General features: G+C 59.9%; 1 protein-coding gene and 1 long non-coding RNA gene across 2 annotated transcripts; one reads left to right on the top strand and one right to left on the bottom strand.

The window, feature by feature from the left end:
• Positions 1–342: 342 nt before the first annotated feature.
• Positions 343–3,706, bottom strand: LOC125127176 (uncharacterized). Its single transcript, XR_007134882.1, has 3 exons — positions 3,641–3,706; positions 3,183–3,294; positions 343–2,341 (listed from the first exon to the last, which is right to left on the bottom strand). It is a non-coding gene; the product is annotated as an uncharacterized LOC125127176 (long non-coding RNA).
• A 3,039-nt stretch (positions 3,707–6,745) lies between these two features.
• On the top strand, positions 6,746–8,380 carry HSPB1 (heat shock protein family B (small) member 1). The gene is made up of 3 exons (XM_047779818.1): positions 6,746–7,249; positions 7,899–7,962; positions 8,058–8,380. The coding sequence occupies exons 1-3, from the start codon at positions 6,880–6,882 to the stop codon at positions 8,245–8,247; spliced, it is 624 nt and encodes a 207-aa protein (XP_047635774.1). The 5' UTR covers positions 6,746–6,879; the 3' UTR covers positions 8,248–8,380.
• The last annotated feature ends 9,214 nt before the right edge of the window (positions 8,381–17,594 follow it).

The following is a 17,594-nucleotide window of genomic DNA, read 5'->3' as shown; positions in this document are numbered from 1 at the left end:
AACAGGAGACTCCGAAGGGCCTTCCTCCCAGCCTGGAGGCCCTGTGGGTTTTAAACACCCCGTGCCCCGCCCCACACACCCAGCTCCCTTCAGCAGTGAAAGTGGGACTGGACGGACGGGCCCAAAGGCAGGACCCTCCCTGCAGGTGGAGTGTTTGGAGCGGCTAGAACACAGCTTTGCTTTTTTTTTCCATTTTTTTTCTTTTTAGGGCCGCACTTGCCGCATATGGAAGCTCCCAGGCTAGGAGTCAGATCAGAGCTACAGCTGCTGCCACAGCCACAGCAATGCTGGATCCTCAACCCGCGGAGAGAGGCCAGGGATCCAACCCACATCCTCACGGATATTAGTTGGGCTCGTTACCACTGAGTCACAGCAGGAACGTCTGAGAACACAGCTTAAAGCAACTCTAGCTTTAAATCCGGTCTCCACAGGGGGCCAGGAGGAAGCTGAAAGGGGATCTCCTCATCCTGGTGGGGGGCCCGGTATAAAGTGAGTGGTCCCTAAGGGGTCACTGAAGGAAAACTCCGTGTGTCTGGCCCTGGCTGGGTGCTGGGACGGGGCTTGGAAAGGGAGAGCTTGGCCTGGCAGGGGTGTTGTTTTGGTTTGGCTTGGTTTTTGCTTTTTAATAGCTACTCGTGTGTCTGTCTCTTACATAGAGCCAAAGAAATACACACATTCTCCTCCTCCTCCTCCTCTTCCTCCTTCTGTTCTCTTCGAGTGGCAGATTTTAACCTCGCTTTGACTCGGCCGCTCTCCAGGAATCTGACGAAGGGTGGGAGGCCTTTCCTCAGAAGCCGGTCCACACGCCCACCACCTGCAGGCGACTTCAGAGCCCACAGACGCTCTGCAGTCGTTCAGGGCCGGCCCCACAGGTCAAGAACCCTGGCCCACGTCTGCGGAGAGGGCAGCGGGTGTGGTCACGGCTCCGGGCTGTGCCACGGAGCAGGTCTGGGCCACGGAGCAGGGGGCCGTGATCCGAGGCCTGTGGCTGTGTCTCCACACCCGACTCCCCTCCAGTTTCTTTTCCCTCACATTGGAAGGGACACCTGAGGAGGCCTTTGGCCAGTGGCTCTGTGTCTGATCTGAGGCAGCCGTTCAAAGAAGCCCCCATGAACCCTCTAACTCGTTACCCAGGTTCAGCAGAACCAGGCCTCAGGCAAGGCCTGGGGCTACAGGAAAAGCAGACTTGGCCTTGCTCTGAAGATGCCACCCGCTTGGTGGAGGGACATGAAACACACCCAAAAGCGGGCATAAAATTCCAGCCTGTCCTGAATTCCCCGGCGGCCTAGTGGTTAAGTATCTGGCGTTGTCACTGCCGTTCACAGCTTCCATCCATCCCCAGCCTGGGAAATTCCGCATGGGCATGGCCCCCCAAAGAAGTTCAGCCTGTCTCACAGTGAGCCCAAAGCTGCCCCTTCCCCTTCTCCCCTCCCATTCTGTCGCTGCCCAGCGGACCGCCTTCCTCACCCGATGCCCACAGCCAGGCTGTCACCAGGCAGTGCCACTTCTTCCTGTTCTGCCCCACCCTGCTGCTGGCCTCTCACCATGACCCCCCCTTACCTACCTTCCCGCCTGCTGGCCTGCCTGGGTCTGGCCCCCTCGTCCATCTGTCCCACCACATCGAAAACGCACGTCTGACCACACATGCTTACAGAACCCTATGTGTCACGCCCAGGGCCTGGTTCCCAGGACACAGTATGGAATTAATGAAACAGAACTCCCCGCCCTGAGGACCCCATGAGGAGCCACGGCGCTCAGAAGGCCTTCTGAATGGCTCCACCTGGAATGGCCAGCCCCTCCTCCTGCACCCTCCAAACTCCGCTCCCACCCCATCCTCCTCCCTGGGCCCCCCTGGGGCTCCACACCTGCCAGGTTCCTGTGGGCTCAAGGTTCAAGGCCCAGCTCAGCTGCCTCCTCCAACAAGGAGCCTTCCTGATCCCCAGCTGCAGTGGCCACTCTTGCCTCTGGGTTCTTGCAGTTCTGGGTCTGTTCCTGCCTTTAGGGCATCAAGTTTTTGTTTGTTTGGTTGGTTGGTTTGTTTTGTTTTGTTTTTGGTGGCCACGCACCACAGCTGTGACAAAGCCGGATCCTTAATCTCTGAGCCACCAGGGGACTCCCAGGGCGTGAAGACCTTGATCCAGTTATTTGTTGGCATGCCTCTCTCTCCCTAAATCCGTGAGTCTCTGGAGCCCAGGCCACGCCTCTGTATCTCCAAACAGGCACCCTGACATGTTTGTTGAGTGAGTACAGGAGTGAAGCAGGAAACCGGGGAGCGAGCCGGCCCCACCATCAGGGGAGCAGGCAGAGACCAAAGGCAAGGCGTAGTGGCGGCAGACAGACCCTAGAGGGCGACAGAGAGAGGGAAAACTGCGGGTGGGCGGCGCACCAGGGGGGAAACAAAACAGGCCCGGGGCCGAAGGAGAGGTCCCTGGGGCAGGGTCCCTGTCAGCCTGAAGGCTGGCAGCCCTCGTCCTCTGCGCCTCCCCTGGCTGCTTGGCGCCTGCTCCCCTCAGAAGGAGGAGGAGGAGACTAGGCCCCCTCCCTCCCACAGACGGCAGGTGCAGCTCGAACTCTTCAGCTCTGAACCTTGGGAAAAGGGAGAAACCCTGCCAGGAAGGCAGGCAGGAAAACAGGAAACTCCATTTCTACTTTAGCGAGGAAGGGGAGGTGGGGGCAGGGTAGGGGACCGCAGCAAGATGTGGCATTTGGGGCGCAGCCGTCCTCTCTTGGCCTCTCTCTCTCCACATTTGGGGCTTGGGGACCCTTCCATCCTTCCCCTCCCAACACACTCAGAGGCCGGGAGGTCTGACGACGCTTTCCTGTGTCCTTGCATATTTGCCATTTTTTCTTAGTCTGTTTCCTAGGGCCCCAGACCCAGGTAGCAAGTCCCAAGTGCCCATGCCCAATTTGGGGAGCCCAGCTGGCACCCCCCAGCCCCTGCCGGAGCTACTCCTGGAAGCCCCCGGGCCTCCCACGTGCCTCCCTTGGCTGAGGGCATCGTCAGCAAACAGGCCCTACCACCAGGCACCTGCCCTTCCTTCGTCAACCCCCCTCCCCACCTGAGAAAGGCTCTCGGGACACCGAGGACGTGAGGGAGCCCCAGCCACAGGGCCCCCACCTACATGGCCAACGCAGGGGAAGCCAAAGCTCCGTGTCCTCCCTGGCCCTCCGCCTCCACTCACCGCAGACACATCCCTGGGCGACGGGAGGCGGGGAGAGGGGAGAGTGGAGGAGAAACTGTTGATTCACCAGCGCTGGAAGGAGTCTTCGAGAACATCCAGTCCAATGGTTTCACTGTACAGATGAAGAAAATGAGTCACAGAGGCCGGCTGCTGGCCAAGGTCACAGAGTCAGAAGCAGCCAGGTCCCCAGACTCCCAAGCTAGACAGCTTCTTTCTGCTGGAGAGCAGGCAGGAGGGCAGGAGGACGCCCCCGCGGCCCTCCCACCTGGCCCCTCCTCAGCCCCCCTCCGCAGTGATGGAGCTGAGAGGACCCCTAGGGCAGCCATAAGCCAGGGGTCTAGGAGGTGGGCAGGCTGGAGACAGGTTTTTGGAAATAGACTCCCGGAGGGGCAGTGTCTAGACGCTTCCAGAAAGACTCAGTCCCCCCACCCCCATGTGCTCTAATTACGGCTGCCCACATTTTTAGTTCCCTGGCAATTCCTCAGCTGTCAGGCCTCTCCTGGGAGCTCAGGCAGCTAGCTGCCTGAAGCCTCTCGCACTTTCTTTGAGGCTGGGCCAGGGAGGGAGGAGCTGGCACAGCCACGGTTGGCAAAGGCCCACCAAGGGAGTAGCTAGTGTGGCCAAGGCTTGGGCGCCAGGCCAGGCCAGGAGGCTGGGAGCAGGTCTTGGGGCTGCTGCAGAGTGCCCCGGACTTTGGGGCTAGGGATGAGGGGAGGGGCCCCGCTGAGGAAGGAATCCCTGCCGCGCCCACCTCCCCCCCCTCCCCGCCCCCCGACCCTGTGGCTTCTGGGAAATCCCTGGGGGTGGGGTTGTCCTCTTAATCCCAGGAAACCCCCCCTGGCAGCTCAGTGCCCAGGACTGGAAGGGAACCCAGAGAGGCTGGCCCACCCCTCCCCGTCTGGACAGGTCACCCTGGGCTGCACACCTCACCCTGGGCTGAGAGCCCAGCCCATAGCCCCCCTGGGACTTCCTGGAGCGTCTCTTCCCCTCCTGATGGAGAGGCAGGAGGCCTGAGATCCAGTCCCTCACCTCTCACCAGCTTTGTGACCTGGGGGCAGCTGGGACAATCAGTTTTCTCATCTCTGAAGACTCTGATAAGCTACTTGGACGTGATGCAAAGCACAGACAAGCGGGTAATTCTCTCATTAGTCTAAATCTCACTATCCAAAATTAAAGGTCCTCTTCCCTTAATAACAAGGACCATTTCTGAGCAGCAGGCATTTCCTGCACGTTATCGACGGGGAGATTCACTGTGGCCCTGGAGCGTGGGGGTGTTAGCCACTGTTTGCTGATGGAGACATGTGGGCTCAGAGAGGCTATCAAGCCAGTGAACAGCAGCCGATTCAAGCCCAGCCTTGTCTGACCCCAAAACCCAGTTTCTCACCCGCCCTCTCCCGCTCTTACCACCACCCAGAGCCACCCATGTCCCCTCCCTTGTGACTGGCAGAGTGATCTATGAGTCCCTTGAGAAGTGACCCTTTGAAGGTGGATGTGAATTCTCAGTTCTGCCGCCCTCGCCATGTGGGCAGATGCTGCGGGGTGTACCCTGGGTTGCACAACTTCCCCCAGCTGGGGCAGCAGCAAGAGATCCTCCCCGCCCTGGTTTCAGGCAAAAGGAAGGGAACTATGAAGGGAGCCTCTGTCTACAAGGTGCTGGCGGCCAGGCAGGCAGCCCCCACCCAGAACATGGTTGGGCCTGGCTGGGCCACACCTGAAAGCATCCAAGATCACACCTGACAGATCCCGCCAGGGTGGGGCGCCTAGGCTCCAGTCTGGGCCAGGGTGGGCAGGCAGGGGCGGAGGAGGGCCCTCCCTGGCTCCTGACCTCACCATGACTTTATAGAGCTGGGGGTGGGTGCGGCTGGGAGCACCGGGAGGAGGCCCGGGGCTTCCTGAGGCTGAGACCCTTGGGAGGCAGTGAGCAGCTCCCCACGGAGACCCAGCATGCTCCCGACATGGTCCAGCATTCTGTCTGCCTTCTACCCTTGGCTCATGAGAGCTCCAGGTGCCCAGAGGCCTTTCCAGAGGTGACCTTGGATTTGTGGCCCAACCTTAGCTCTTTCCTGATGGGGAGCAGGTGGGTGAGCAAGAAAACTATCTGGCAGTGCTCGCTCTCGAAGAGGAAACTGTGATGGAAACTGAGGCTCAGGAAGGGCATGAGGCTGGTGCTCCCCCAGCTTGTTGAGAGGCCTGGAATCTGGCTTCCAGCCACTCAGGGATCCTGAGCAGAGCAAGGCCCCCCATGGAACTGGCAGGCATACAATCTCAGCCCAGCCCCTGGAGAGGGACAGGAAGCAGAGCGGGTCTCAAAAAGAGAGGAAGGGCTCCGAGGTGGAAGCCCCACGAGGGTAAGAACGCTGAACACTAGAGGGGCAAGAATCTCACTCTGCCGTGTCTCAGAGGAGACGGTGGGCCAGACACTTAATCCCTCTGGACCTCGGTTTCCTCATCTGAAAAGGAGGGATAACAGGATGCAAGTCAGAGAAGGCAGGCAGGCTGGACTGGAGTCACGGCAATGAGAAAGAGAGAACGCGAGGGTTGTGGCCGGACCCTACGGGAGGTGGGAGTGGAGGCCTGGATCCCACAGGTGCTTACCCAGGAGGTGGGGTCAAGGAGCAGGCCTCAGGCTCCCAGCAAGTGTGCAGGAATTGCACTGCCTGGAGCCCCTCTCCCTCTGTGCTGTGGGAGTGTTAAACAAAAGGGCTCTGAGATCATAATCTGTAAAAAGGGAAAGGAGGGGCCTTGGCCCAAACCAAAGCCCAGACTAGATTCAAGGGCCCTGCATCTCAAGTTCCCTGTCCCCGGCTCAAGGCAAAGTGGATACCATGGGGAGTTTTGACAATAACCTCCCTCCTGACCCCCTCTCAGCACTAGGCCTCAGGGGTTCTGGTCTGGGTCTCCCCTACTGGGGGGTCGGGGGAAATCGCCCAAACATCCACATGCTGCTGCCTCTGAGCTCCGCTTCCTCCGTCTGTGCCCTGCAACTCCAGGTGGCTGACAGTAACGGTCACCCACCAGGCCCTGGACTAAAACGTTCACTCGCATTAAGCTGCCGAATCCTCACACCAACTCAGGGACGGAAGCATTGTCATCATCATCACCCCCGTTTTCCCGGTGGCGAAACTGAGGCACAAAGACTCTCACTTGTACAAGTTCATCCAGTGAGTGGCAGGACCAGGATGTGAACGCACACAGTCTGGACTCTCGGGCCCACACTCCTCACCATGCTGCTGCTTAAGGCATTATTTCACAGACACCCTGTGGTCCATCTCCCTGCTCTGCCAGTCCCTGCTGTGTGGCCCCGAGCAGCGCGACCACTCCCTCGGCTTTGTCCTCTTGCACAAAAAGCCAGGACTGTCCACAGGCTGCGGCCCAGCGCTTTAGCGCCAAAATCTGCCAGTGTCAGGCAGCGGGCACTGCACCAGCATCGGGGCTACAGTCATTTGTTGTCTCAAACAGGAGAAGGTTCCAGATGTGGGCAGGGCCTCCCTCGCCCCGCCCCGCGCCCCGGTATGCAGTTGGGGGAATGCAGGGGGAGGGGCTGCCCCCAGCCAGTCATTGCCATTAATAGAGACCTGAGACACCGCCTGCTAAAAATACCCGGCTGGCGCGTTATAAAAGCGCTGCGGGCTCGGCCCACCGACACTTCCCCCCTTCTCCCAGCCGCAGCCGGACGCGTCCAGCCAGCGCAGCCAGCATGACCGAGCGCCGCGTGCCCTTCTCGCTCCTGCGGAGCCCCAGCTGGGACCCTTTCCGCGACTGGTACCCGGCCCACAGCCGCCTCTTCGACCAGGCCTTCGGGCTGCCCCGGCTGCCCGAGGAGTGGTCGCAGTGGCTGAGCCACAGCGGCTGGCCGGGCTACGTGCGCCCGCTGCCCCCGCCCGCCATCGAGGGCCCCGCCGCAGTGGCCGCGCCCGCCTACAGCCGCCTGCTCAGCAGGCAGCTCAGCAGCGGCGTCTCGGAGATCCAGCAGACCGCCGACCGCTGGCGCGTCTCCCTGGACGTCAACCACTTCGCCCCCGAGGAGCTGACGGTCAAGACCAAGGACGGCGTGGTGGAGATCACGGGTGAGCCCCCGGGGACCGGGACGCCCCCCCGCCCCTCCCGCGCTGCCTCCCGCGCTCTTTCCGGGGAGGAGCTCTGGGAAATGGAAACTTAGCTGAGGACGGGGGCAGAGCCCGGGGAGCCGGCCCGGCCTCCTCGCCCTGCCCCTGGCCTGTGCCTGCTTCCCTGGACTTTGGGGGGTGCTCCTAAGCCCTAAGGGATCTTTTGGCCCTAAAAGCTCTCCAGTCAGGGAAGAAACGCCCCCTTCCAGCGGAGACGCCCTCAGCCCCAACCCCATCCGCGAGGGACCAGGTCTCCCCGCGCCGCCCCGCCCCGCCCCGCCCCCGGCCCCCGGCCTGCAGTTGGTGTGGCGAGGGCGACCCCCTCCCCCGACACACGCACGCACACGCACGCACTTCCTCCCCATCCCTAGTCCAGGTCCTCAGAGGGGGCGTGTGCGCGTGCCCATGGCTGCTGCCCCACGCCCCAGCCCCAGACTCCTGGAACCGAACTTTCCAGAAGCTTCTGAGGTCCCGGGACAGGTCTGGGGTACCCACATCCCTTAGTCCTCTCCTGGCAAGTGTTCTGGCCACCGGGTGGGGCTCGGCTGGCTGTGGGCCAGCGGGAGCGCAGGCCCCTTCAGGCCTCCTCTGACCTCCCTCCCCCGTCCAGGCAAGCACGAGGAGCGGCAGGATGAGCACGGCTTCATTTCCCGGTGTTTCACTCGAAAATACACGTGAGTCCTGGCTCCGGGTGGGGTGGGGGGTGGGGGGGTGGGGAGGGCCCAGGGACGCACCGTGGGTCACTCCTGTCCTGCCTCTCCCTGTCCAGGCTGCCCCCCGGTGTGGACCCCACCCAGGTCTCCTCCTCCCTGTCCCCTGAGGGCACGCTCAGCGTGGAGGCCCCGCTGCCCAAGCCAGCCACCCAGTCGGCAGAGATCACCATCCCTGTCACTTTCGAGGCGCGGGCCCAGATTGGGGGCGCAGAAGCTGCAAAGTCGGAAAAGCCCGGAACCAAGTAAAGGCCTTCGCCCTGCTGCTCACCGCCGCCCCCCCCCACCAAGCCCTCACCAGCCATCCCCACCTGCCAACTCTCTGTGCTCTTTTGATACGTTTACCTTCTGTTTTTCTCGAATAAAGTTCAAAGCAACTGCCCGCCACTGTCTCAGACCCTGGTGGTGCTTGTGGAGGCTCAGGCGTCACTCCTGGTTCGCACACTCATCACGTCTGCCGAGGGCCTCCTGTGTGCCAAGTCCTGTGCTGGCCCCTGTGCGTGCTGCGTCCATCACAGGGCACAGCCCTGCCCTCCAGTCCCTTGTTGAGGGAGAGACTGTTTATGCGGCAGTTAAAGCCCCCGGGGCCAGTGTGGGAGCAGGGACGCCAGGAGAGGCACCGGGCCGAGGCACTCAGGACACCTGGGCAGGGGGCGAGGGAGGGGGACGTCCCGGCAGCTCAGGGTTCCTTCCTGACCGCATCATAACCTCCTCATCTCCACGGGGGAGAGCAGGACCGCAAAGACGGGATGGGAGGGGTGGCCACCCATCTGAGGCGGTGGCCTCCGTTCCCCCAGGCCTGTGCAGGCAGGATGGGGCCTTGACTGGCCTGGCAGGAACAGTCATACCCACCTTGGCCCTCGCTTTTGTCTGTCCTTGTCCTACCCACCACCCTCTCGCTGGCCTGGGGAGGGAGAAAGCAGACGGGGGCTTTGGAGTCCAGGCTTAAGTCCCCAAGATCTTGAGAGACCCCCGCTATTTCTACCAAGGTCCCAGAGCCTGAGGCTGTGGCCATTTTCCTGCTTTGCCAGGGTCCCTGAGAGGGGAAGGGCCTGGGGCATCCACACACACCCGCCACCCCCACCCTGCCCCGATTCTCCAGTTCTCCTCCCTGGTGCAGACTCCCTGTGGGGACACGACAGTCTGGAGCAGGTGCAAGGCCAAAGCAGGTCCCAGCCCTTGAAGGCCCCGCCGAACCTGGAGGGAGGCCCACAGGGAAATAAACGCATGGAACCGGGATGTGGCCCAGCTGGCAGCGCGGGCCTGGGCCTGTGTGCCCGGGTTCTGCCCCGTCTACTCCCCGTCCCGCCACTCCTCTCCTCCGGTCTCCCATGTCTTCTGTCCTCTTCCACGACACGCACCCCACATCTCAGGTGTCTCCTGGATGCCTCCATGTCCCCGTGGCTGTGACCCAGAGACAGCCTGTGGAGTTCTCACCCTCACTCTCCTGGCCAGCGGCCTTGTGGCTGGCAGCGGGATGGCCCTGACGTCCAGGGGTGTGGCTGGGTGCTCCTGCTTGGTCAGAGAGGGTGATGGCAAGGCTGCCAGCTCCTCCACCCGTGTCCTTGAAGTGTGGGAGAGCTGATGCCAAGCCTTTGATGAGGTAACCCTCACGTCAGCCTTGAGAAGAGGTGCAGTTACTCCTGCTTGGCCCCTGGGCAGCGAGCCTCAGAAGGGAGCAGCTAGTTCTGGAGGGGGCGCGGCACCAAGAGGGGAGGGCAGATTAGCCCAGACCTCTGCCTGGTGGGGGGGGGGTTCTCCCCAGCTTGAGACTCCGCGGAGCCTCAGGCAGCCTTGAGAAGATGGGATGAGTCGCAGCTGAGCCTGGGAGCCAGGGCTGCTCGGGGCTGGGGGTGGGGGGGCGAGGCTGCAAATGGTTAGGAGAGAGCTGCTTAGGGTCCGGGGCAGGGAGGGGCCAGCACCTTACGAATGGAATGTAGGTCCCAGGGGCCCAGGCCGTCGTCAGGGACACAGCTGGGGCACAGGTGAGGTAAGAGGTCAAGAATTCAGCCCCCGCAAAGGAAACAGGCCCCAGGCTCCACGGGAAACTGACGTAGGAGACGGGAAACAGGCAGATGCCCGTGGCCTGCCTGCGCTGCTTGTGGGGCTGCGGCTGGGCTGGCAGAGTGGTGGGTGGGGCAGGCAGGCTGGCTCAGGCCTGGGGTCTCCACTGGGAGAGGCTGGCACTGGGTATGGCGAGACCTGGTGAGTCCCTGCCCTGCTGCTGGTCCCGGCCTCTCCAGGCCTCTCCCTCACTTTCAGTGGGTTCCTCTCTGAGGCCTCTGGTGTCCTTCAGGCCTGCAGATTCAGACACTGGCCTTGGCTCAGTAAATGCGTGACCTGGGCCTCTCTGGTCCACTGAGGGGCGTCCGAGGGGCAGCGCTCCCGCCCAGGCCGATGACCACGGCTTCCTCAAGGACCTCAAGTCCCCGTAGCTGTGGCTCACCTCTCCCGAGCTCCAGCTTCCCTGGGGGTGCATCCGGCACATCAGCCATCCTCACTTCCAGGCTGACCCCGGGGCCTCTGCTTTTCTGTCTCCCTCTCGATTATAAAATCTGACTTCCACTGCTTCTCGGCCTTTTGGCTAAGATCAAGTGAAATCTGCCCTCCGGGTGGGCACCTCCTCCAGACCCAGCACCTGGCCCATGGGACAAGCCCCTGGTTGAGCTCAAGGGGGGCAAGTGGAGGGCACAGCACAGTGACGAGTAGCACTCTGCCATTAGAGAGAGGCCGGGATTTCTGGAAGTGGCCCTTGTGTGACAGGCAAGGGGGAACTGCATGGGCGAAGGCTGGAAGGCTGGCCGCGGTCAGGCTGGAGGAGGGGCTGCCAGTGGAGAGGGCAGGAGAGGGAGGCAGGTGGGGCCCATCTTCCCAGGCCTTGAAGGCCATGCTAAGTACAGGCTAATCAAAGGATTTAATCATCCTTGCTTTTGAAGTTCCCTCATGGTGCAGTGGGTTAAGGATCCAGCATTGTCACGGGTTCGATTCCACATACTACAGATGCAGCCAAAAAAATAATGTGTCTCGGAGTTCCCGTCGTGGCTCAATGGTTAACTAATCCAACTAGAACACCTGAGAAGACAGATTCGATCCCTGGCCTCGCTCAGTGGGTTAAGGATCCGGCGTTGCCGTGAGCTGTGGTGTAGGTTGCAGACACGGCTTGGATCCGGTGTTGCTGTGGCTCTGGTGTAGGCCGGTGGCTACAGCTCCGATTTGACCCCTAGCCTGGAAACCTCCATATGCCGTGTGTGCCGCCCTAAGAAGACAAAAAAAAAAAAAAAAAGGCGTCTTTGCTGCAGAAACGGTTCTAGATTTTAAAGGATGGTGGTTGGGAGGTGCCAGCCGTGTGCTGCTGAGATATAGTGAGCATAGGTCCTGCCAGTGAGGCAGAATATTAACCCAGGTAGTCCGTGGAGGAGTCTGGGCTTGGATGCAGTCTTTGATATGGCTGTTGATGAACATTTGTGGTTCGAGGGCTCCAAAGAGCGATTCCCCACAGGCCCTGTTTACTGTAGGAAATGCGCCTTCCTCCACATGGACCTTAATCTCTAACCCACTCCTCAACTGATAGGAATGAGAGGAATGGTGACTCAGAACAAGGGAAGAGGACAAAGAAACCATAAAACCTGTGGGACAGGTCCACCTGTGAAACCCCTATTGGACAAGGACTGATACAGGAAACTGGACAAGGCCAATGGGAGAAAGCCACGTCTTTCTGGACCCCACATTGGTATCCCCCCCAACTTTAAGAGATAAAAGCCCCTATAGGATCATGGGGGCGGTGGGCTCTTCTCCCCCCTCCCAGCAGCCCTGGGAGCTATTTGCTTTCCTTTACTAGAGATTGTGCTTGCTTGCTGCCTGTGTTCCTGGAGTTCATTCTTCCACTGCATGAACAAGAACCTGGATTCCGGTAACATCCTTCCGGCATCACCAGGATGTGGCAGCAGCAGGCTCTGCAGTGTGGGGCGACAGCCCAGATGTGGGGTGCTGGGGCAGGGGAAAGAGGGGATCTCTGAAGTCCTGAGCGCTTGACTGCCACGGCTCCCTGCCTGGGGCTGGCTGACTGCACAGCCTCTGGAAGGTCAAGAAGCCCCCAGACTTTGGCTGCTGGGGAAGTGAACTGTTTCCAGCCACCATCATCTTCCCTGCTACAGAAGCAACATAGGGTTTGCCAGGTGCTGACTGCTCCAGGGAGAGGGTGGGGTGGGGAATAAAAGCTGCCCAGAGCATGGCTGAAGACGACCCGTGTTGGGGCCAAAGGGCATGGCCAGAGCACCTTTGTGATGACAGAGGGACAAGCAAGCGAAGAAAGGAGAGGAGGGTGGGGTAGGGCTGGAGCCTCTGCCCAGGGCGGCCAAGAGACCCCTAGCCTGTTGGCAGCCATGCAAGCCCTACCTGGCAGAGTCCAGGACAGAGCAGAGAACAGGCTGGCGGGGGTCAGGTCTGCTGGCCTCGGCCTAGCCCCCCTGCACCTGTGCACTGACCCCCACAGGGCATGGGGGTCTGGGACAGCCCTGCAGCCAAGGGCTTGGTCCCAGGTCCAGACTTGCAGAGCAGCAACTGAGCTGCCAGCTCAGGACCAAAGCAGAGGAGGAGGATGCCATGTGGATGAGGACTGCTGGGCGAGCCTGGGCTGGTCTTAGCCAGGGTCTGGCACTGGGCCCTGCAGCTCAGACCCTGATGAAATGGGGGCTAAGCCTTGACCTTATGCTGCTCTCCTGAGGAAGCGGCCCCCAGGAATGCGAAGGAGGCCCCACCCTAAAGTGTACACTGTCGCTCCATCTACCGATGCCCCTGGTTCCAGCCCTAAAGAGCACCGGAGCCTTTGGCCACCGGGATTACTCCATCCCTGGCAAGATCCTTAGAGTCAAGGGCTCTGGATCCTCCCCTCCCTCCTCCACCTGCCCAGGTGACTTCACTGAATGCATCTAACGCTGCCTCCCAAAGGTGAGCCACATTCTCATGGGCCTTTTTTTTTTTTCTTTTTTCTTTTTGGCCGTGCCCTGCATCATGCAAAAGTTCCCAGGCCAGGGATCAAAGCCACACCACAACAGTGACAAAGCCAGATCCTTAACCTGCTAGGGCACAAGGGACCTCCTCAAGGGCCTCATGTGAGACAGCTCTCCCAACAGCTAGTTGTGCTGGGAGAGCTGGAAGCATGAAAAACCCCAGGAAAGCCAGGCTTAACTAAGAAGGGACAGTTCCAGCTCAATAACAGATTTCTCTGGGTGGCCTCCGGTTGGCACATGGAGGGTGGAAGAGCCTTACTGACCTGTCAGCCATCGTATCGGAAGGGCAAACCAAGGGCAAGGAGAAGTCAGGTGCCCAGCTGGGGCTCCCAACCCCCTGCCCAGAGAGAAACAGTCATGTCTGGGACCCCGGGGAAAACTGACCCGCCCTAGGAGAGGTCCCAGCAGCTTAAGGGCCCTTCCCACCCTTCCTTCAGCCTGGCACGCCTACCAGCCTGTACTCCTCCCTGCCCAGCCTAAGTGGCAGTGGTTAGTCAGGATGCGGCACCGGCGATCCAGGAGCTGCCTCCGTGGAAGGAAGCCTCCCCTCACTTCAGGGCTGAACAGGGTGGAACCTGCCAGGAAGGTTTAGATTAAAGAATGGATAGAAGTGGCAGGAGCAGCTCTGTGTTCAGGGAAAAAAAGCACTGGGCTTGAGCCAGCTCTGTAGCTCTTGGAGGCATGATCTGGGGTCTAGCCCCGCCCTGGGTTCAGTGTCCATCCTGAAGGGTCTGAGTGGCCCCTCGGGCCCCTCCTGCCTTGGCTGTGTTGTCAGCTCTGTGCACACCAGGAGACTGGCAGCTACCCAGAGTCTCCTGACAAAGGTAGGAAGGCCAAAGCCCCAGGGTGCCCCAGGGTATAAGGATGGCTCTTTGCAGGGCCAGCAGGAGTTCTGCTTGTCTTCCCACAGCTTCCCCCTTCTCAAGATGGGTTCGTTAAATTCGTTTTGAAAATCCCTTAGCAATGGTTGTGTTCAGACTGGGAGACAACGGCGGCGGGGGGGGGGGGGGCATTGAGAACCCAATCAGGGGGACCCCAGCCATCCCTGAGCCCTCTCCACCCCAGCCCCCGCCATATCTGACTCCTCCCACCCTCGCTCAGCCCTCCTCCGCTCCCCCAGCCCCTCTGGGTTCCCACCCTCCTTGCTGGGCCTCCCTGTCCCTCTCTGCTCCTCCGTCTCCCTCTCTTCACCCCACCCCCTCTCTGCACCCCTCCCAACACCAAGCCCCTTCTCCCGCACTGAAGCCCCCCTCCTTTCTGGAGTTCTCCCGTCTTCTCTGCACCCCCTCAAACCATCACTGTGCCTTCTCACTTCCCCAAGCCTCCCTCCCTTCTTGGAGCCCCCTGCTCCACCTCTCTCTGAGGTGGCTAAGCTATCCTTGCACTAACCCGTTGGGGGCCCTGTTGAAGATCTCGAAACCCCCCTTCTCTAGGCCTGAGCAGCCTGAAAGCCTTGAACTCCTGGAGTGGTCCCACAGGCCAGTTCCTCAGCAGGAGTTCTGGAGCCCCGAGGCTCTGGGTGGGAGGAAGAGTGATTCTGGAGGCCATGATTCCCATCAAGCAGGCAGCAGGCCCTGCCTGCTCAGGCCTCAGGCTGTACTGGCCAACTCCAGAGAGGAAGTCTTGGCCCCACATGCAAGGGGGATGGAGCAGGGCCAAGGCAGGTCCTGCGTCTCCCTCTGCAGGACGCCCTGGGGCTTGGCCTCCCCAGCCTCCCCCCACCCCTCTAGGCCCAGATAGGACAGTAAATGACTGCCCCCTGGTGCTCTCTGAGACACCCAGATACCTGACGCCACCCACAGAACCTTCCAGAATCTCTGCCTAGCTTCTGAGTCCCGCCAGGCCCGGAGTAGAAATAGGGGCAGAAAATCCAAATTCTGGAAAACATAGACAAGCCCTAGCCCTGCAGCTACCACGCCTCAGTCCCTGAGAGCTCTCAAGCCTCCTGGAAGTTCCCTGCCAGAGGACCCAGCTTACTTTCTCGGTCTTTTGAAGAGTCTGGCAGCTAAGGCCTGGAGCTTGGGGGTGACAGAGGACTGCCCACCCTCTGTGCCTTGCTGTGTAGGTGTTCGGTTATCATCACAACTGGCACGTACTGGGCACCTGCCAGCTGCCGACCACTCCTTAGCTTATTAAATCCTCAGAGCAACCCCGTGTCACTGAGATGCAGCAGAGGGATATAGCTGAGCTTGTGGCCACAGGCCAAGCTGCCGGGGTTCAAATCAGCTGGGGGCACTGACTAGCTGTGGGACTGTGGGTGAGTTACTAAGCCTGTCTCTTCCTCTGCAAAATGAGGCTGATTATAAGAATGAATACATGTGAAGCCTTTGTTTATTTATTTATTTTTGAGTAAAGACAGAAAAGCTTATGGGAATTACTTATGGGAGGATAATTTTTATTAAGACATTCCTTATTACCTAGTGGAATCATTGCTGATCTCTGTAAGTCAAAGGTTAAGGGAACTATGAGGAAATGGTAACTGTTTCTTTACACAAAAAGTTACAAAAAAGGAAGGAAGATGGGACTTAGAGCTTTAGCAAGTAAGTGTAGATAAGATTTCCTTTGAAAATTAAAGACAATGTGTTTAAATGATGCCAGGATGGACGAAGAGAAGCAGTGGAGAAGTTGATCATGGAGATGGAGGTTTAATTAATTAGTTAATGAATCAGGCTGCACCCATGGCAGTGGAGACCTGTGCCACTGCTGTGGCAACGCTGGATCCTTAGCCTGCTGCCCACCAGGAACTTCTGGATATTTAGAAACAGGAATATAAGGTTCTGAGAAAGAAAAGAACAGATGGAAAGAAGAAGGGAGGAAGGGAACGAAAAGAAAATGGAGTTAGGGTAGATGTGACCATTCAGTATCAAGGAGAAGAAAGAAGAGTGTTTGAAAAAAAAACACAAAAAAAACACCAAAAATTCATTTGAGTAAATTAGAAGATCTAATTGGCTTCAGTCAACTATTCATGAATTATTATTTCCATTTTACAGATATGGAAACTGACCCTCTGAAAGACTTAAAGAACCTGAGAAGTTATGCTGCCGCACTAGGACGGGATGGGCAGAGAATTCAAGTCCTGACCTCTTAAGCTTTCTGCCCCTGAGAGCCCTTCATTTGTAAAGTGACAGAAGTTGCTGAGTGAGAGAAATCATAGCTACACTGAAGTGGGTCTTCTGCCAGCTCCTAAGTCCACGTTTATTTCCCTCTTCCTCTCTCTCCCCGCTCCCCTCCCCCTCTCCCCCTCCTCCCCTCTCCTCCCCTCCCCCCCTCTCCTCCCCTCCCCTCTCCCCCTCTCCTCCCCTCCCTCTTTCCTTCCGTCCCTTTTCCCATCCCTTCTGCCCCCACAACATGTGGAAGTTCCCGGGTCAGGGATCTGAGTTGCACAGGAGCGTGGGATCCTGACACCACCGCGCTTCCTCAGAGGCAACGCAGATTCTTAACCTGAGGCGCCACGGCGGGAGCTCCCCTAAATCCAGTTTTGGCTCTGCCTTAGGCAACCCATCTGCCCTCCTGGCCTCAGATTATACAGCTCTATGTTGGGAGATGAGAAGGGCGGAGGTCGGAGTGCCTGTGACCCCTAAAATTTCTGACATCTTATTCTGGGGTGAGCCCGGGTTGAGCACTACTCAGGAAGCGGCTATGCAAGAGCGAGGGGAAGGGAGGGCCTCTAGCGGGACGATGGGCCGACGCAGGGGACAGGCGGCAGGCGAGGCTGGACGGGTGGGCTGGGGCCTGGCCGGGAGGGCCCACGGTGCCCGCGTGTGGGGTGATGATCCTGACAGACCTGAGTCACCATCGCCCTTTGGCCAGTCCCTGTGCTCTGTGGGCCGGGCAAGCTGCAGGGAGCCCGGGCTTCCTCAGCTTTTTCTGGTTCCAGAAAGAGCGAAATGCAGGTGGGAAAACATGGCGAAGCCGCACGAGACTGGAGAGGCGGTGTGGGTCAGATGGGGAACCTGAGGGCGGGCACGCCGTCGAGAGCCAGCGGCACCCCGCGCCCCGCCCTCCCAGTCCAGCTCCCTCCGCCGAAGACGGCAAAGGACAACGCCCACGGATGTCGCTAACGCCCTATTAAGGAGTTGCAGTGCCCTGCAGAGCCCAGACCAGGTCACTGCAGGTGACAAAGGCCCAGGCAGAGGGCGGAGACCAACGAGAGAGGGGGAGGGTGGGGAACCAGGAAGAAGGCCGGCGGTGGGAGGAGGGCCGGAGGAGGGCCAGAGGGGAGCGAAGGGGTCGGGCAGCCGCCTGGGGGATCCCGGCTCCGAGCCCTAGCAACAGGCGGGCCATTGGACGAGCGGGGCAGGCTGGCTGTGATTGGCTCTCGCGCTGCCGCCATTGGAAGGCGGCCGCGTTCCCGCCCCTCTCGTATCCGGGCGTCTGGCCTGGTCTGGAACCTTCGCGATCTCGATTTGTCAGAGCCCCTCGGCTGCTAGGGACTTGAGGGAACAAACGGCTGGCGGTTTCTCAGAGCGGTGCAACTCACCCACACCGACTGGTCATTGCGGAGGCGCGCATGTGTGCCCGCGCAGAAATGAGGCCCCAGGCACAGGCAGACAGCAAAATCCTCACCCTGGGGCCCAAGGGATGGAG

Source organism: Phacochoerus africanus, chromosome 5 (assembly GCF_016906955.1).
Source record: "Phacochoerus africanus isolate WHEZ1 chromosome 5, ROS_Pafr_v1, whole genome shotgun sequence".
NCBI classification, from domain to species: domain Eukaryota; kingdom Metazoa; phylum Chordata; class Mammalia; order Artiodactyla; family Suidae; genus Phacochoerus; species Phacochoerus africanus.
This window is presented reverse-complemented; position numbering and strand designations above follow the sequence as displayed.

Bases quoted from the DNA above. Each gene is read 5' to 3' on its own strand.
- HSPB1 (XM_047779818.1), top strand. From the start codon at position 6,880: ATGACCGAGCGCCGCGTGCCCTTCTCGCTCCTGCGGAGCCCCAGCTGG. The intron at 7,250-7,898 runs GTGAGCCCCCGG...TCCCCCGTCCAG, and splicing joins CGGCGTGGTGGAGATCACGG to GCAAGCACGAGGAGCGGCAG. The intron at 7,963-8,057 runs GTGAGTCCTGGC...CTCCCTGTCCAG, and splicing joins TGTTTCACTCGAAAATACAC to GCTGCCCCCCGGTGTGGACC.